This window comes from Lynx canadensis, chromosome A1, assembly GCF_007474595.2.
Source record: "Lynx canadensis isolate LIC74 chromosome A1, mLynCan4.pri.v2, whole genome shotgun sequence".
Taxonomy (NCBI): Eukaryota; Metazoa; Chordata; class Mammalia; order Carnivora; family Felidae; genus Lynx; species Lynx canadensis.
In genome coordinates, this window is record NC_044303.2 from 97696422 (window position 1) to 97715921 (window position 19500).

At 35.1% G+C, this 19500-nt stretch overlaps 1 protein-coding gene across 3 annotated transcripts in view; it reads left to right on the forward strand.

Annotated features, from left to right (window-relative positions):
• The window catches only part of DMXL1 (Dmx like 1), a 135139-nt gene that overhangs the window by 105171 nt on the left and 10468 nt on the right, over positions 1 to 19500 (forward strand). For all 3 annotated transcript variants that reach the window (XM_032592714.1, XM_030317036.1, XM_030317043.1), the window contains 6 exons: positions 5501 to 5587; positions 7951 to 8072; positions 8431 to 8572; positions 12492 to 12552; positions 14061 to 14188; positions 17906 to 17998. In XM_032592714.1, coding sequence (XP_032448605.1) covers positions 5501 to 5587; positions 7951 to 8072; positions 8431 to 8572; positions 12492 to 12552; positions 14061 to 14188; positions 17906 to 17998 — 633 coding nt within the window. The remainder of the gene's footprint in view (positions 1 to 5500; positions 5588 to 7950; positions 8073 to 8430; positions 8573 to 12491; positions 12553 to 14060; positions 14189 to 17905; positions 17999 to 19500) is intronic.

Genomic DNA, 19500 nt, shown 5'->3' on the forward strand with positions numbered 1-19500 from the left:
GAACTTGTTCATATTCCCAAACTGGAGCAGTAGCTCTCCACTTTCTCCATCCCACTTAGCCTAGCCCCAGCTAACTCCCATCCTCCTTTCTGTCTCTATGAATTTTACTACTCTGGGTGTCTGTGTAAGTGGAAACATAATATCTGCCGTTTTGTGACTGGCTCATTTGACTTAGCATAACATCTTCAAGCTTCATCCATGTTGTAGTATGTCTCAGAATCTCCTCCCGTTTTAAGGCTAAATAGTATACCATTGTGTACATGTCACATATATCGTTTATCCAGTCATCTATCAATGGATATTTGGGTTGCTTTCATCTTTTGGGTGCTGTAATGTTGTTGTGAAAATCATGTATATATCTGTTTAAGTCTCTGCTTTCAGTTCTTCTGGACACATACCCAGAAATGGAATTGCTGTCATCTGTGGTAATTCTTCTTTTTTGATCTGCATAATCTCTTAAAATCTCTTCTGGTACTAATATTTGGATTCTTTTTTCCTCACAAATCCAGCCCAATCAGATTTTATTTTATTTATTTTTAAATTTACATCCAAGTTAGCGTATAGTGCAACAGTGATTTCAGGAGTAGATTCCTTAGTGTCCCTTACCGATTTAGCCCATCCCCCCTCCCACACCCCATCCAGTAACCCTCTCTTTGTTCTCCATATTTATGAGTCTCTTACGTTTTGTCCCCCTCCCTGTTTTTATATTATTTTTGCTTCCCTTCCCAATGTTCATGTGTTTTGTATGTTCAAGTCCTCCTGTGAGTGAAGTCCTATGATATTTGTCTTTCTCTGACTAATTTCACTTAGCACAGTACCCTCTAGTTCCATCCACGTAGTTGGAAATGGCAAGATTTCATTCTTTTTTATTGCAGAGTAATATTCCATTGTGTATATATACCACATCTTCTTTATCCATTCATTTGTCGATGGACATTTGCAGCCCAATCAGATTTTAAACCATGGCCTGAAACCTTTCGTTAAGGTTTACATTAAACATACATTAAATTTTACATTAAGATAGTATTTATTGTGATTTTTTTTTTTACTTTGGTTTTATATTGTATGGCCTTTAGCAAATTAAATTATGTTCATAGCTCATGCAGGTTCTCTGTTTTCAGCATATCATGTTTCCACTTCTTTCTTTTCCACCTTAGATTTCATGATTCATCATTCTGAAAAATCCTCAACCCTTTTGTGCCATTCTCTCTATGGTGTATTTGCCTTGAAAATCCCCAAACCTCTTTACATGCAACTCTCTGTCTACTCTGTGCCTTTGTAATAGAACATGAGTTCACTCCTTGATGAGTCACAAACTGCATCAGGTTGCATTTTTGCACAAAGAAAACTTTATTAGCAGCAAATAAGGAGATTGTGAGGAATGGCTTCCAAAGCCATGATCCTGGCACAAGAGTGGATGGGTTCCTTTTATTTGGGATTAGGATGAATATTTAGATAGAGAAGCCTTATTATCCTATGTAGTGGCGGGCATAAGGTCACACATGTGCCTTAAGGAAACGTGCCTATACACACATTGTATATTGTATAAGGCTTGTGCTCCTCCTTGGGCAGATATTTTAGTATTATAATGAGGGAAAGGTAGTGATAGGTCATTCTAGAGATCCCTCTGTGGTCCATCTGTGTAGTCTGGAGTCAGGGGTGAAGTTCAGACTGGCCTGCCAGTCTTGTCAGGGCAGTTGCTATTGCCAGAGGGGCAGTGTTGACTTCTGTTTGCCTGAGTTAAGAGATAAGCTGGAAAGAAGAGCTTAAGGAAGAAAGAATATAGGACAAAGGTCAGTGAATACAAGCAAGTGGATAGTAAAGGTCAGATCCTGGGGATTAGCTGGTGACATCTTCACCTCAAGAGCTGAACGTGGATGAAGAAAAAGCACAAACAGTGGGGGTTTGCCTTCCTTAAAATTTATAGCCACAATTCCCAAATTACCCAACGATCAAAATAAATTACTCTGTAGTACTTGTTTTGTTTTGTTTTTCATTCTCCCCACTTTTACTCTCTTTCCTCAAACTTCCAGTACTCCTTGACTGTTTGCCACCGATGACCTTGTTCTGTCATCAAAATAAGTGCAGTCATCGGGAATGTAGACTAATCTTTCCACCACCAAATCTTACTTCTGCTCTATATGCAGATGTTTCATTAACTTCTCTAACAGTAGATAGACTGTCACTCTTTTGTCCAAAACCAGATCTTCCATTTTTACGCTGATCGAATGGGCTCTTACCTACCCAAGGACTTTGCTTCAGTAGTTATCCCTCCTCCCCCACCTCCGTCTTCATTAATAAATATTTACCTCTCTGATTATTCTCTACATAAGCAAATATATTTTATTGTCTTTCTTTCAAATAAAAACAAAAAAACCTACCTTTGAATCGGTCTACTATCCCATTGCTTTAATTTCCCTATCTAGGAAAATTCATTTATAGAATTGTCTATAAAGTCATTATAGAAGACTTAAAGAGTAATGATGCAGACACTCCCTGGAGGAACCACCCAGTTTAAGAAATAAAATATTATCAATTCATTTGAGTGCCTCTGTGAATCTTCCCCAATGGATTTACCTCCCTATTCACCATGTGTCTCTTTAAACTAGTTAAGTGTTATCTCCAGCCCACTACACTGAGATGTTACTAGTCAAAGTCACCCTTGACTCCCACTATGCTAAATTCAGTAGTTGGTTCTGTCTTCCTTTAATTCAGTGTTTCAGTATCTTTTGATACCGTTGACCACAGCCACCTTCTTAAAACTCTTGCTTCACTTGGTTTCTATTAACATCATATTTGATTATTTAGTATTCATACTTGGAAAATGTTTCTTGTTCTGTTTATTCTGTCAGTATTCCTCTTTCCTAAAACTACTTCCATTTCGAATTGACCTTCCCCCCCCCCTTTTTTTTGTGGTACATCTCCTTTATTTCCCCCTTTTTTGAAACATGGGGTATACCAGGACTTGGTTCTGTAACATTTTCTATTCCCTATTTTTACTTTCTCTTTGGTTTATCTCATGGTTTAAATATCCTCCATAGGCCGATAACTCTTAAATCTCTCTAGCCCATTCATTTCCTGAACTCTGGACTTGACTTCTTAATCTAATAGCTACCTCACCCTGAATGTCAAGAGTAGAATTTTCTATCTTCTCATCTTTATCTAAATCCTTACTTTTCCTTCACTTTTGTCTCATTAAATGGTACCTTCACTTACCCAGTTTTTAGGTCTGAAAACTAGGAGTTATACTTTCTTTTTTTTTTACTCTTACTATAATTTCATTCCATTAGCAAAATTTACCCTAATTCCAACCAACTATCACTACCACCATTGCTACTACCCTAATTAAACCCACCTTTACCTCTTCAGCAACTAAAGTAGTCTGTTGACTGTTTTCTGGCAACCATTCTCACACCCTTTATACTTTACCTCACAACTTGCAGAACTGTCTAAACCCTGCAGTGTCTTCCTAGCTCCAAAGTAAAATCTGAACTCTTCATTGTGGCTTTTAAGACTCTTTGCAAACTGAATCTTGCCTGGTATTCAATCTCCTACCACTTGTCATTGTTTTCTAAATTAAATACTAAGTTTTTGAGATGCTAAACACCATTCCTTCCCTCTCCCTCCACTTGATTTTAAAGCAGGTGATCTTGAGACCACAATATTAAGAAATAATGTTTTATTAAATAAAGATTTTGAGAGGACAGGCATGTATTTTCACATTGAAGAAGCTTTTTAAGTTTATGCCTGCAGGAGCCTGTTTCCCTATCAGGTAAAGTTGGAAAAAGCTCTGCAGCTAAAACTAGTATGTTTCCCCCCACCCACCCGTTATCAGCACATAACATACTCCTCCAATTCCTGCAAACATCATTTGTCTCTCTTTCCAATTTCTTCAAAATCTAGTAGTAGACACTTAGTATACTTTATTTTTTTAGTTTTTTTAAATGCTTATTTATTTTTGAGACAATGCAAGAGACAAGAGTGCAAGCAGCAGAGGGGCAGACAGAGGGAGACACAGAATCCAAAGCAGGCTCCAGGCTCTGAGCAGTCAGCCCAGAGCCCAACGCGGGGCCCGAACTCACGAAGTGAGATCACGCCCTAAGCTGAGGCCGGACGCTTAACCGACTGAGCCATTCAGGCACCCCGACACTCAGTATACTTTAGATACCAGATATTATAGATAGGTCACTAAGTTGGGATTCTGTCATAAAATTACAGAATTTGAGATAAGATTTTTGTTAGAAAAGAGGTTGACCCCAAAATCAACCAAAATGTTTGGCAAACACTGAAAATCTTTGGTTTGTTATCAGATTGTATTTTAGATTCGAACATCTTTGACATCATTACATCTAGTGACTAGGAGTTTAGTTGGCATAGGATTATTTGAGTTTTTATCTTAGGCGTCTCACCTTTGCAATTCAACAGTCTTTTATATTTGCCATTTAAAAAATACTGCTAATTCTACTCGGTTCTGTTGGTGAAACACTGGACAGGCATTGGTGATGTTTTTATCTAAACTTTGCAGGACTTAAATTTGTTATATTCTTATTTTAGATTAATAACGTCCGCACTTCTCAATGAGTTGTGAACCATTTTATACTAATTCATCTTAAAGAATGAAGGTTAGGGATATAAGATGAAACACTATCCTATATTAACATTTTTAATTCTTAATAATTACCTTCTCTTTTTACCTCTGTTTAGTTTAGTAAATATTGATTTATACAGTATTCTCTTCTGAGTTCAAAGGCCTTGTATGTACCTTTTTTGGGGTAAGCTAAAGGTCAGATTATTTCCCTCATCTAAAGTATATTGAATTATGGTTTATTCAGCTATTAAAAATGACTACTGACCTAAAATGACTTACTGACCCTGGGGAAATTACTGTGCCTTTCAGGGTTTCAGGTTTGTTTGTTTGTTTGTTTGTTTGTTTGTTTGTTTTTATAAATTAAAAGCCATTTTAGACCAGGATTCAGTAACCTGGCCATGTTTGACCTGTTCTTTACAGGCAGTAAACTAAGAATGGACCTTATATTTTTAAAAGGTTGTTCTAAAAAAAAAAAGAAAAGATAAATATACAACAGTGATCTTCTATGACGTGCAAAACATATAAAAATATTTACTTTCTGACCTAATATTTATCAAAAGATTATAGTACTAAGAAATAGGGTAAACAAATCTTGTTTTAATGATTAGAATGTCTTGATCCTTTAAAGTTAATTCATTGCAGTTAACTTATTGGGAATGTGAGCAATTAAGAAGTTGTATTTTGTATCAACTGTCTTTTTATATATGAAAAGGCAAGCTTGAAAAAGTTTAAATTTCCCTGTTCGCATGAGTTTTATTTTAGGGATGAGTAGCATGTAAAACAATACCTTTAGATATGAAATATTTAAAAAGTTTCTTTAATTTATACAAGTATTAAATGACAGATTTGCATATATTATTTTTCCTGTGATTAAAATTACTATATTTTTATGTTCTATTTCCTTCTGTTTAGATAGAAGCAGACTTGGGATATCCTGGAGGTAAAGCAAGGATTATTCACAAGGAATCTGATATCATTACTGCCTTTGCTGTTAATAAAGTAAGTAGATAGACTTTTTTTCTTTGATGACTAAGTATTCATGGTTGAAGAAAGTCCCGTTTTGTCAGTTTATTCAGTATTAGTATTTTTCTGTCTGAAAGCTACTTCCCATTGCCTAAATTGCAATCTGAATAAGTTATTTTATTTTATAAAATGATTATATTGTTTGATAATTATATATTGCATATGTAGGAGATAAAATAATGTTTAATTACTACACAGAGAGAATATCAAGTATTTATATATGCAGTAGCCTTGAGAATTTTATAACACATTACAGCATTTAATCCAAAGAAAAGATTTTTTATTTTCCTTATATGAATATGTTGAATGTGATTACTAATATTAGATCAAATTTAAGCTTTTATATGACTTACAGAAATTCTCTCTCTTTGACTTACAACCATAGTAGCTGCCTAACTAGTGTTTCTTTTACATTCATTAGTTTTCTACTCAACATCTTCCTCAAAAGTGTCTGTAAGCTACTTATAGAAGAGATATAACTTTAGATACACAGTAATGTAAGGTCAAAAATTACTCTAATCATTTTCTTCTTTTCTCTTACCTAAATGCTTTACTGCACAATTTTATTTATACACACGTGCACACACACACACACAAATATATATATTTAAGTATGTATATCTTCTTTTTCAAGTATTCCTAATTTTAAAATAATTTTTAAATATTATTTAGGTAAATATTCTATGGCATTACCCCTTCATTAATCATTTCACCAGTTGTTTCTCCATCATCCTATTCTGTGTCTTTCTTTCTATTTCTCCTAGGTAGTTCCTTTGTCATTCTGCCCTCATCTTTCCCTGTGTCTTTTGTCTTGTTTCTCTCTTCTACACACCCCCAAACAGTGACTGATTCTGTTGAAGACAAGCAAGTTTGGAAACAGCCCCTTAGCTAGGCAGTTCTCAGTTCTAATATCTATGTAATATGATATATTACAGCCTCTTTTTTTTTTTTTGGATGTATATAAGTAACAAAAAATGAACAATCATCCACATATATAAAATCTGTGTTCCACTATATAAGAATAGGGTACCTGTTTAATTTTTATTTCTCCTGATTTATTATTGTTTTACGTCTTGCTAAATTTGTATTTGAGAAACAATACCTTTTGCTTTAAATTGCATTATTTTAAAATGTTGATGAGATTGAACTTTTTCCCATTTGTTTAGTTGTGAATTATCTGTGACAATTTTTCCCTGCATTCAAGCTAGCAAGTTAGCTTTCTCAGTTTAACGAATGCTGTAAGAAGACACAGACTCTTGGACCACAGACCATTACAGTTTATTACTAATAGCAGAAGTAGTATCCAGGAATATTAGCATTTATGCTCTGGTTCCCTGTGTTCAAATTACCACAGAGCGGCAGGGAGAAGGTCAAATGATAACTGCACAGAATGGGTTGTGTATGGTAAGGAAAGGAACATTGAGTTTAGGAAACCTAAATCTCTCTAATGAACATTACATGTACCTGCCCTTTGATCTGGAGAAAGACACTGTAGGTATGTAGCCATCCTCCAGAACAAATAGCAGTCAGTAAGTTGCTCAGAAAAGATGGAGAAATGGAGGGACCCATAGAGAATTCCTTATCCATTTATGTCTGGGATATTCATTTTTTTTGTTTTAGTTTGTATTAGCATTTTACATAGTGGAAATATTAACCTTGTTTTCTCTTTGCTGTCAGTATCCTTTCATTTTCTCTTTTAGAGGTGTATATTTTCAGTTCATAGATGGTTAAAATTTTAGGTCATTTAATCTCTCCAGCATTTAATTTATGATTTATTCTGGCATACGTCCCCACTCTTTTTCTACTCCCTGCATCTCTTCTTTGTGACCATTTCTCAAATTGTGTTTTTCTTGTCTAGGACTGAAAAGCTTTAGGTGAAAGTGGTCCTACCTTATTTGAATAATGCACCATTATTTTAGTGTGATGCTCCTTATTTCCCTCACCTTTTTCTACCTTCTAGAGCTTCTGTCTTTTTTCAACAGCTCCTTCAAATTTCTGAACTGTGTCAAAACCTTGGGGAGATTGTACCATACTAGCAAACTGGAAAGACAATGCTGGGAGAAGAAATAAAGTAGTATGTGTTTTACCATGTAGAGGAGGCTTTCTGTTAGATGCTCTTGAATTATTTGAACATAAACATATCTCCAAGATCAAGCTGAAAGTAATTACACTCAAGATTTAATTATTAGAATTAATTTTAAAGAGTCGTTGGTGAAAATGCTATCTTTTCTATATCTTAAAGTTACCATTTCTAGGGGCTATTTTGTAGTTTCCATTTTCAGAAGTAGCTCATATGCATTCTTTTTTATTTAAAAGTTACCATATGATTTGTTTTTCAGGCAAATAGAAACTGCATAGCAATTGCTTCAAGCCATGATGTTCAAGAGCTGGATGTTTCTGGAATTCTGGCTACACAGATCTATACTTGGGTAGATGATGATACTGAAATGGAAAACAAAGGGTACTTTTATACTTTGTTTTTATTCAGTAACATTGTGTTAAAAATGATGATATCCACAGGACTGTAACTTTCAAAAGATATTTAGAGGAATATTCCTAGATTGTAAATACAATATGCAAAAGAGTGCAAAGGGGGTGGCAGGAACTTTAAAGAAAGGAATTGAGAGTTGGAAGAGAATAAAGTGAGAGGACCTAAAATTGTTCACATATGAAGTTGCTGTCTTTGAGTTGGGGGTTAAGAGCTGAAGAAAATTAATTTTGGAGGGAAATAGAAAATCATATATTAGAGCTTTCATGTATAACAGAAGAAATGAAGAACTGATGGGATTGCTTTCATTCCGGTTGACATTCTTTTGTAGATCAGAAGATTTCTTGGTTATACATGCTCGGGATGATTTAACAGCTGTGCAAGGTACAACCCCATATACACACAGCAATCCCGGCACTCCAATCAATATGCCATGGCTTGGAAGTACACAGACCGGCAGAGGAGCCTCTGTGGTACGTCACGTTAAAAATGTGGTGCATAAATGTCCTTTTTTCCCCTCTAGCTTAATAGAGTAGGGGTGATCTAAACATATTTTTGAAAAATTCCCAACTTTTTAGTAAGTCATAATTGCTGGAAATTATAAATTTTGATTATGAAGAACAACATGTTTCCTCTTGAAAAAGATAAGAAAATGATTTTAAATAACTAACTTAAAATACAGAGAGTTGCGTTTTACGTAATTATTTGGAACTTATTGGTACACATCAGCCTCAGCAAGCTAAGATCTAGGGTCAAATCCTGCTTTTTTTTTTTTTTTTCAACATTTTTTTTCAACCTTTTTTAAAAACTTTTTTTTAAACATTTATTTATTATTGAGAGACAGAGAGACGCAGGGGACGGGTACACAGAGGGGGAGACACAGAATCCGAAGTAGGCTCCAGGCTCTGAGGTGTCAGCACAGAGCCCGATGTGGGGCTCGAAGTCACAGACTGCGAGATCATGACCTGAGCCGAAGTCGGTGGCTTAACCGACTGAGCCCCCCAGATGCCCCTGGGTCAAATCCTGCTTACCAGCTGTTTCTGTATAGACAGTCTGCTTAAGGATAGTGTTTACATTTTTCAGTGCTACAGGAAGAATCAAAAGAAGAGTGGTATTTTGTGACACATAAAAATGATATGAAATTAGATTTCATTGTCTATAAGTAAAGTTTTATTGGAACATAGCCACAGTAATTTGTTTATATTTTGTCTGAGGATTTTCTTGAGCCCTGAGTAAGATGTGATCCATGTGTAAACCTCCATGAGATTCTTTTATTAATACTTAATGATACATAGAGTCAGAGAAACCCAGCACCAGTAATTCTTTCAGTGGCTCTCTGGGGGTGAGGTTATTTTCAGTTTCCTAATTCCTACAGTATTCTTTCCTTGGCCTCTGCCACCAAACTTTTTTACTAAGAGTAATTATTTAAGTAAAGGCTTAATCATCTTTAATAATACCTGACAGTGTTTTATATTCATGTAGTTCTGTCAGTCATATAACCTTATTTTTTGTCATATAACCCTTTTATTCTTTGAGGTATCTGTTGAGATGGCTGTTATAACTACTCCTGCTTACCATTTTTTAGATGAAGGTTGAGTTCCAAGAAGGTCTAGTGATTTAACTTAGGTCATTATCTCAAATCTGTGGTAGAGCTTATTATATTAAAGTCTTCTGTTCCTCTTAGCTCGTGGATTTCAGGTAGGAGTGTTTTAAGTATTGAAGAATTTGAAAAGCAATATAGTAATTACTCAAATCAAATGACTTGGTCATTTATAGTTCATTTTTTTCAACTGACAGATATATTAAAATACATTAATTATAAAACTTACTGATATTACCATCTTTTAAAGGGAAACTTAAAGAGAATATACAAAATATAGACATAAAAGACCATTTTTCCAACTCCAGTTTCAGACAGTGTATTACAGCTTTTCCTGTAACAGATTTCTTGCTGGTCTCTGATTCCATACTTGCTCCCTCTGTTCTGTATATAGCGGCCAGAGTTGCTGTTTCCTAAGCATCATTTAGGTTGTCACTCCACTGTTTATTTTACTTGTTTGATTGATTTTTAAGTAGGCTCCATCCCTATTGTGGGGTTTGAACTCACGACCAGGAGATTAAGAGTCACGTGCTCTCTTACTCCGGTGTTTAAAACTTTCAAATTTCCTGGTACAGCTTTAAAAAAACAAGTCCCTAACATGGTGCTAAGGTCCTGTGTGATTCGATCCCTGCCAGCTTCTGCAGCCTCGTCCTCTGTTCACCCTATACCTGATTCACTTTGCTCTGCTTACAGTGGCCTTGTCTCCATCTCTGGAAGCATGAAGTGCACTGCCCTGTCCACAGCCTTTGCCATGCTTGCTGCTTCAAATACTCTTTTTTCTTTTTGACCTTTCAGATCTCAACTCACATTCCCAGAAATTTCCCTTGCTTCCTTAGTGACAGCATCTGCTCCTCTCTCCCCTCCCCGTAGTCACTCAGTATCATATTATCCCATTTTATCATATTTATGGCCTTTATCAGCTTTGAAATTATCTGTTTATTATTTAGTTGTCTTTTTTGGGTAACGTGTATTTATTTAGTTTGAGAGTGAGCATATGAACAGGGGAGAGGCGGGGGGAGAAGAAGACAGAGAATCCCAAGCAGGTTCCGCTATGTCAGTGCATAGCCTGACATGGGGCTCAAACAAAGGAACCGTGAGATCATGACCTGAGCCGTGAGATCATGACCTGAGCCGAGATCAAGAGTCAGATGTTTAGGCCATTGAGTCACCCCAGCAGCCTTTTCTTTCGTTGTCTTTTTTAATGGTGTAAGTTCCCTGAGAGATTACATTATGCCTCCCTTAGACACTGATGATCTCTAACCAGAATAGCGTTTAACATATAGTCAGTGCTCAGAAAATACTTGTTTATACTCCAAAGCATTATAATACAGAAATTTACCTTTGTCATTCCTGTTAGGACTGAATTTTCTTTCTGTCTGCATCTTACAAGGACATGTTTTTAATGGAGATGATCGTGATTTGTAAGCATAATGAGCTGATCGAGCCCCACTTCATTAAGTAAAAGACCCAGTATAATACAATGGTTGTTTTTTATATGGATCTTCTAAAATAAGTAACAATTTATTTCCTTTATAATGTTCTGTACATGCTCTGAGAGATTTTTTAAACCTCTGTTTATGTATTTTTTTACTTATGGTTTTTCTTGGATACTTTAGTCGAAGGAAAAAGAACAGGAGTATTTAAGCATTTCTTAATTAAAAGGAACATGAGATTTCAACACGAAATTTACTAAACAAAAGAAACATTCAGCAAGTTTTCTTTTTTTGTGGAGGATTAATAAAATATTTTCTTTACTGATTTATTCAATTACAAATTCGAACAAAAAAGAATAGTTGTCATGACCAACTTCTGCTTTGGGAATATAATCACAACCATAAACACCTTTTAGTGTTTGTGTCCTTCACCATTTGTGCTGTCCTGCTCTCTTCCCTCCCTACCAAATCCCCACTTTACTCACAACTTCAGTGTAATGGGAAGTTTAAAATTCACAAGACAACAACAAAAAAATCTACTCAAGACTGATGCTACAAACCTAGGATAGCATATAATTATACTTATGGTGCTATATAAATAGGAATTGTTCTGGGGCGCCTGGGTGGCGCAGTCGGTTAAGCGTCCGACTTCAGCCAGGTCACGATCTCGCGTTCCGTGGGTTCGAGCCCCGCGTCAGGCTCTGGGCTGATGGCTCAGAGCCTGGAGCCTGTTTCCGATTCTGTGTCTCCCTCTCTCTCTGCCCCTCCCCCGTTCATGCTCTGTCTCTCTCTGTCCCAAAAATAAATAAACGTTGAAAAAAAAAATTAAATAAAAAAAATAAATAGGAATTGTTCTATTAATTATAATTATCCCTTTAATTATGCATATTCTTATTTGACAGGCTACTTAAATCATTCAAAGCATGACTTAAAAATGGATAACTAAACAATTCCAAACTAGCAATTAAAAATTTATACAATTTCTGTTTACCTCTTTTTTTTTTTCACATGCTTCTGCCTGTCTTTTTAACCTTATACTATTCAGGATTATTCCAATAAATTTAATGGGATCAGAAAAGAATTGGCAAGAAAGGAGGTAAGAGTAAATTCTCAAGGTGAATTTGTTCTTAGAGCCTTGTCAGTGATGCAGAAAATGTATGTATACTTAAATGTAAGAGAGCTGAGCTATTAAGTTTAATTTCTGCTAACCGTGCTTGGTATTTTTAGCACCCATAATGGTAGTTATGGAATCACATAAAAATAAATAAATAGATGTTATTTGAATTTCCTGTCACAATTTATATCTTTAATACTACTTTTTAGCATAACTATAGAAGAACAATTTTTCTTTCTTAACAGATGATTAAGAAAGCCATTAATAATGTCAGAAGAATGACTTCTCATCCAACTCTTCCATACTGTAAGTTGATCATAATTAGCCCGTGTTCTAAGCAGTTTAAAGGAAGCTTTTAGTTTCAATTGAAAGATAGTCAAGTATTTTACTTTTTTTGTAGAGAATGTGTGCTAGTAAATAAAATCTTCATTTCAAAATTAGATAAAAATAGAAAAAGAAATTTTCTGGAATTAATAGAGAAGGCTAACTTGATGCAGTAAATTTTTACCATTTTGACTGCATATTTCTAAGTTAGCACATTTTATTTTTGAACATTACTGGTTATTATTTTAATAGGATCACTCCCATATTTTATTAAGTAAATTAGAATGATATTGTGGTCACTTATTGCCTCATCATAATCAGTTTGTATTTTATTAATATTTTGTCCATTTGCCTTTTATCAGACACACTAATTAATAGTAGGCATAGGAAATGGTTAGTCGTAAGTTCTTATACTCTCAGGCAGGATATGTTATTTTCAGTTAATTATTTCAGTTATAATAATAAGCATAGTGCATGTTAATTAAGAGGTATTCATGTCCCTTCAATTTAATAACATATAAAAAAATTTTACTACTTTTTTTTATGAGAGATACTCTGATAAAATACAGTTGACAAAACCAGTGTCCTTTTCTTCTTCACTGTTCTAAGTGCCACAAGCACCTATTTTCCAAATTATATACCATATCTAACAAAAGGATTCAAGGGTTTATATTTAAAATGAAGAGAGTAACTTTTGTTACTTATACTAAAGGTATAAAATAATCTAAAAATTAATCAATGTTTTTACTACATTGGATACCACCTTACCACTGATAATTATACTTAACATAAATTGAGTCCTACATGTTAGGCATATTTCTAAATGATGTATATGGTTTATCTCATTTCCTTCTAACAACTGTCCATTAACTTATATATCATTATTCCCCTTTTACAGGACAATATGAAATAGGCTCAGGGAGATTAAATAAGGTTCCTAGTATCACCAAATTAGGAATTGGCAAAGTAAAGAATTAATAATTATTTAGCTTATTCATATTCCTCAGTGAAACATACAACATATATTTGAGCTATCCGGTCAATCAGAATAAGTATTAGAAGTGATATCTTTCTTTACCATGCATGACGTTCAAGACTTTCTATAATCTTTTTTTTCCCACAGAAAATGTATACATTTAAACATTAATAGTATGACTGATAAGAAATGACTCATTTGTACACCCAAGAGTTTGTTAACTGGTTATTGCACAAAGTATTTATTAAAGGCTGTTAAAACCTCTTTGAGATAATTTCAAAAGGAATAAAATTCTTAGAGGTCTGATTTAATTGCTTCTGCCATGTAGTGTTTAGTCAAATGAAAGTCATCATAAAACTGTTTTTAAGATTCAAAATATTCAATTGAAATTTCATAACAATTGACTGTGATTTATTTCATAGGTATCTCTGTCATAAAGGTTTGCACGTTGGATTCACAAATTAACTTACCAAAGATTCCTGTAATAAATTGACAATATTTGTCCTTTTTGCAGATCTGACAGGAGCTCAAGATGGAAGTGTCAGAATGTTTGAATGGGGCCATTCTCAACAAATAACCTGTTTTCGATCTGGTGGCAATTCAAGAGTTACAAGAATGAGATTTAACTATCAAGGAAACAAGGTAGCATATGAAAATGTAAATGGGAATATGGTTTGATTATGTTGGAGGTTTATAAATGTTACTAGTCTGGGTTTCTGAAGAGAACAGCTCAGTGAATTTACGATAAAGTATTAATCCATATGAATTCTGTTTTATAAAATTCTTCCCCAAGAACACTTAATGTTCAGTTGGTTCTTTCTGGAACAATATTTTGTGTGTGTGTGTGTGTGTGTGTGTGTGTGTGTGTGTGTGTGTTTGAGTGTATGTGTTATGTCTGTATATATATCCATTAAAATTCACTTAAGTGATGCTTAAGGACCAAATGATTATAGGACCACCATATATTACACATTTTTTATAAAATACTTGTACTTTTTTTGTCCTCTGGAACCTAATCAAAGTACGGACAAGTAGTGAGTAAAATCTGGGGGCTTATTAAAAATACAGATTACTTACTCTACTGCAGACCTACTGAATCGCTATCTGCATTTTAATCAGATTCTTTTGTGATTTATACCTACATTAAACTTTTGAGGACTGCTTTAGAACAGGGCATCAACAAATTATGACCTAGCCATATGTTTTGTAAATAAAGTTTTACTGGAACACAGCTACCTCACTCATTATTTGTTTTCATGAGTACTTTTCTACTACAACAGTGGAGTTCAGGAAAGCAAAGACTTTATAGATAGCAAGCCTACTGTATGCCCCTTTAAGAAAAAGTTTGCCGGCCCTGCTATAGAACTTCTACTGTCTTCACTTCGCACAGTCCTGTTTTCATCTGACTGCCTCTCTGCTCCCCTCGCATCTCACTGTCCCTTTAAACAACAGTTAAGGGGCGCCTGGGTGGCGCAGTCGGTTAAGCGTCCGACTTCAGCCAGGTCACGATCTCACGGTCCGTGAGTTCGAGCCCCGCGTCAGGCTCTGGGCTGATGGCTCGGAGCCTGGAGCCTGTTTCCGATTCTGTGTCTCCCTCTCTCTCTGCCCCTCCCCCGTTCATGCTCTGTCTCTCTCTGTCCCAAAAATAAATAAACGTTGAAAAAAAAAATTAAAAAAAAATAAATAAAAATAAACAACAGTTAAAGGAGAAGTCGGGCTGCTCTTCATCTTCAGAGCCATGCTTCACGGAAAACACACAGGGGCCTCTCAGATGGGCCATCTTGCTTTTCCTTTCCTCTCAACTTACAAACCTTCAACCCCCCTTGTGTGTTGCTCGTATCATGGTGCGGTGCAGTCTTTTTGCCTACCATATTCATCACTTAGCTCTCTTACCATTTCACAAAAGTCAATGATAATTTTTTCATGTAGCTATGAAACAAAGTTTGAGAGAATGTGGATTCTTAATATCAATTAGCAACGTTCTTTACCCTTTAATGGGAAATTGAGGGTACTTAATCTAGAAGCTTTTAGAGTACTACTGTAATTTCATTTGTGTAACGTATACTCATGCTTTTTTATTTTGTTACTATTGCTCCTTAACTAGTCCCTGTACCTCAACCCTTACCTTTCTAATTCATCCTTCATGATGCCAGCACGGCATCATTTGTTATTCCGTAACAAATAACATAGTTACATAACTACATTATAAGGGAGATGAACATGACTGTTCAAGAGCCTTTCAAGGCTCCTTATTATATATGAAGCCAATATTCTGTTAAAAAAAATTTTTTTAACGTTTATTTATTTTTGAGACAGAGACAGAGCATGAATGGGGGGAGGGTCAGAGAGAGAGGGAGACACAGAATCAGAAGCAGGCTCTAGGTTCTGAGCTGTCAGCACAGAGCCCGACGCGGGGCTTGAACTCACGGACCGCGAGATCACCACCTGAGCTGAAGTCGGACGCTTAACCAACTGAGCCACCCAGGCGCCCCTGAAGCCAATATTCTTTACCTTGCCGTTCAGTACCTTCTACAGTCTGAATTATTCTATAGACTTAACACTCAGTATAGCCTTCCACTTAACACTCAGTATAGCCTTCCACATACGCTATTTTATTTTATTTTATTTTATTTTATTTTATTTTTTTAATTTTTTTTTCAACGTTTTTATTTATTTTTGGGACAGAGAGAGACAGAGCATGAACGGGGGAGGGGCAGAGAGAGAGGGAGACACAGAATCGGAAACAGGCTCCAGGCTCTGAGCCATCAGCCCAGAGCCCGACGCGGGGCTCGAACTCACAGACCGCGAGATCGTGACCTGGCTGAAGTCGGACGCTTAACCGACTGCGCCACCCAGGCGCCCCCACATACGCTATTTTAAAGCACAGAAAACTGTTTTCCATTGTCTACCCGAGGATATTTAACAGTCAACTTACCATTCATTTACCTTGGCCATGATAAGCATGCTATCTCCCTTAGTAGGGAAGGCTACTACAGTAAATTGAACAGATGACAGTAATGCTGATCAATTTGTCAATTATGAACAGAAATGGGCTACCAGAATTCATTGAGCCTAAAATAGGCATTAAGCAGAGTAAATGACCTGTGAGAAACAATTTTCAGGAAGATACTACATTCTTTTTTATTATTCAAAAAAAAAATTTTTTTTTTATGTTTATTTACTTGTGAGAGTGAGAGAAACAGAGCATGAGCAGGGGAGGGGCAGAGAGAGAGGGAGACACCGAATCCAAAGCAGGCTCCAGGCTCCGAGCTGTCAGCACAGAGCCCGATGAGGGGCTCAAACCCATGAGCTGTGAGATCGTGACGTGAGCCAAAGTTGGATGCCTAACCAACTGAGCCACCCAGGTGCCCCTTCATCTGCCAATTTTAAATGATGTCATTTGATAAAGCTTTCCCATTTCTAGATACATATTGTACGTAAATAGTCAAAGATATATGTATCAGAATATTTAAAGCAGCACTTTGTAATCAGGAAAATTAGAAACTATAAGGGAGAAGTTTTCAAAAGTTATAATACAACTATATAGTGTAATACAGCACAAGAATGAAGTAGATTAAATGTACTGATGTGAAAAGATGGCCATAATAAGTCAAAAATGTAATTGTGGAATTGTGTATTTATTATTATTTTAATTTTTTTTATAAAACCCTATATGTGTGCATGTTTGAATAATCAGAGAATAAATCTGAAATGGAACACCTTAGATTGTTAATAGTTGCCAGATATGGAGATGGGAGAAGGCAGGAGTTCAGAATAGACATTTATTTTATAAACTGTTAAGTAAACATTATTTTTGTAATCTAAGGAAAAAAATGTTTACTCTTATTCATCCTTCTAGATTTGTGACATATACTTCCCCATTGTATAATTTTGACATTTTCCCTCTGAAATTACCTTGAGTTTCCATAGTAGGAATTCATTTACTATAAAAATCTGTGTTTCATTTTACTTTCTACTGTTGTTTGCATGTTTTCCTTACTGAATATTCTAGAAGTCCTTATTTTGTCTTTTTGAAAATGAACAGTTTTCTATTTTATATATCCTAAAAGTTTGTTGTCACATGTCTTAATGTGTAAATCCAGTATCCTATTTTTTGAGTACTTTTAGAGAATATATAGACTATGCTCTTGGTTAGTATAATACAATGTGTCTGTTTGTTTCTTCTGTGTCACCTGGAATTTTTTTTTAAGCAGCAGCTAAATGTTTTTCTGAACTAGATCCATGCGTAGGTGAAGTAAAAGTCAATATATCAATTAAATGTTTAAGATCAAAATAGGAGATTCACAGCGAAGGTATGGGTAGATATACTTAATACTTAAAAAATTTTTTTTCTCTAAGTTTGGAATAGTTGATGCTGATGGATATTTAAGCCTGTATCAGACAAACTGGAAATGTTGTCCAGTAACTGGAAGCATGCCTAAGCCATACCTGGTAAGCCAAATTTTCTTACCTTTAAACTTTGTTCAATTTTTATTTTAAGGAAAACAAGAATAAATGTTTGAGGCAATACATATTAAAGCCAAAATGTAGTTCTGTGTATTCAGTCACTTTACTATAAACTCCTGTCCTTGTGTTATGTGAAAATTAATCTGTGAGGTCTTGGTCTCTAGTGCCTTAGACGATTAACGTGTATAGAACAAACATGGTACCTCCGGAGACCCATGTGACCTGTGGGTTACTCAAGCCCTTTTCCAGCCTCACTGAGCTGCAGTAAAGATTATACCTAAAAAGAGTGATCATCAGATCCTCAGTCTGTGGTTTTTCTGCAATTGGTCCCCTATGAACAAAGTAAAAAGGATATGTTATAGCTGGTACTATTATTTTCTTGTCTATGTCTTTGGAAAAAAGAAAAGAAAGAAACAACTGATGATCTCTATTCAGGACTGCACAAGCTTCATGAACCTCCTGTAGCTTCACAGAGCAATGAGTTTGGGGGCAAAAAAACCCCACTGAGTTTGTATTTAATATATTCTTTAGTGAAGCCCTTTATAGAACTAAGCAGTACCTATTTAAAAAAATCAAGAAATGGGTTAAGGTTCTGGTAATTCACTCAAGGTTATATTCTGGAATACAGTACCGATCTAAGTAAAAGCAAGCAAAGCAGAGAGGGCTGGTGAGGTATTTCAAAAGAATTTTTTTCTTTTTTAAAGAAAACCAACATAAGGTTTAAATATGTAAATTTACGTTCCCTAAGGGGCTGCCTTTTTTTTTTTTTTTAACATCTAAAAAGATAAATTGGATTGAAAATGTACATTATTGGCTTTGTGGGGTTAAAGTACATTTTGTTTGTTTTAAGGACATATGATCATCCAGCTCCAGTGATGGTCAGATGGAATGGGGAAGTGACTCAAAGGAAAAATATTTGATGTGATAATTTTGACATACTTAAGTCATTTTTTATTGAAGAGAAATATCTGAACACATAAAACTTGGAAGACTTTATAATTTGCTAAACCTCTCATATTAAGTCACTGTTACTGGAATATTCAGAAACGTAAATTTTCTGAATTTGTTGACTCTTAATATGTTTTTATTCACGTATTTGAAAAATTATTTAAAAGCTTAAATATTTCTGAAAATAATTCATTCTCAGATAATCTAAAATTCTGGGTTTTTTTCTAAGAGACAAATTTTCACAAATATTCTAAGAAATATTTAACATTTAACCTCCTTTTGTTTTCTTTTTAACTTTTAGATGAACAAAAGCAAAAGGTCTCATAAGAATTTGTAATGCAGCTTATTTATATGGTCCAGGGAAAGTGCATGTGACAGAGAGAGAGAGAGAGAGAGAGAGAGAGAGAGAGAGAGAGAGAGGGAAAGAGGAGGAGGGACAAAACAAATGTGGCAAAATGTTAAAAATTGGTGAATCTTGGTAAAGAGTATATGAGAATTCTCTGTTTTGCTCTTGAAACTTGTCTACAAGTTCAGGGTGA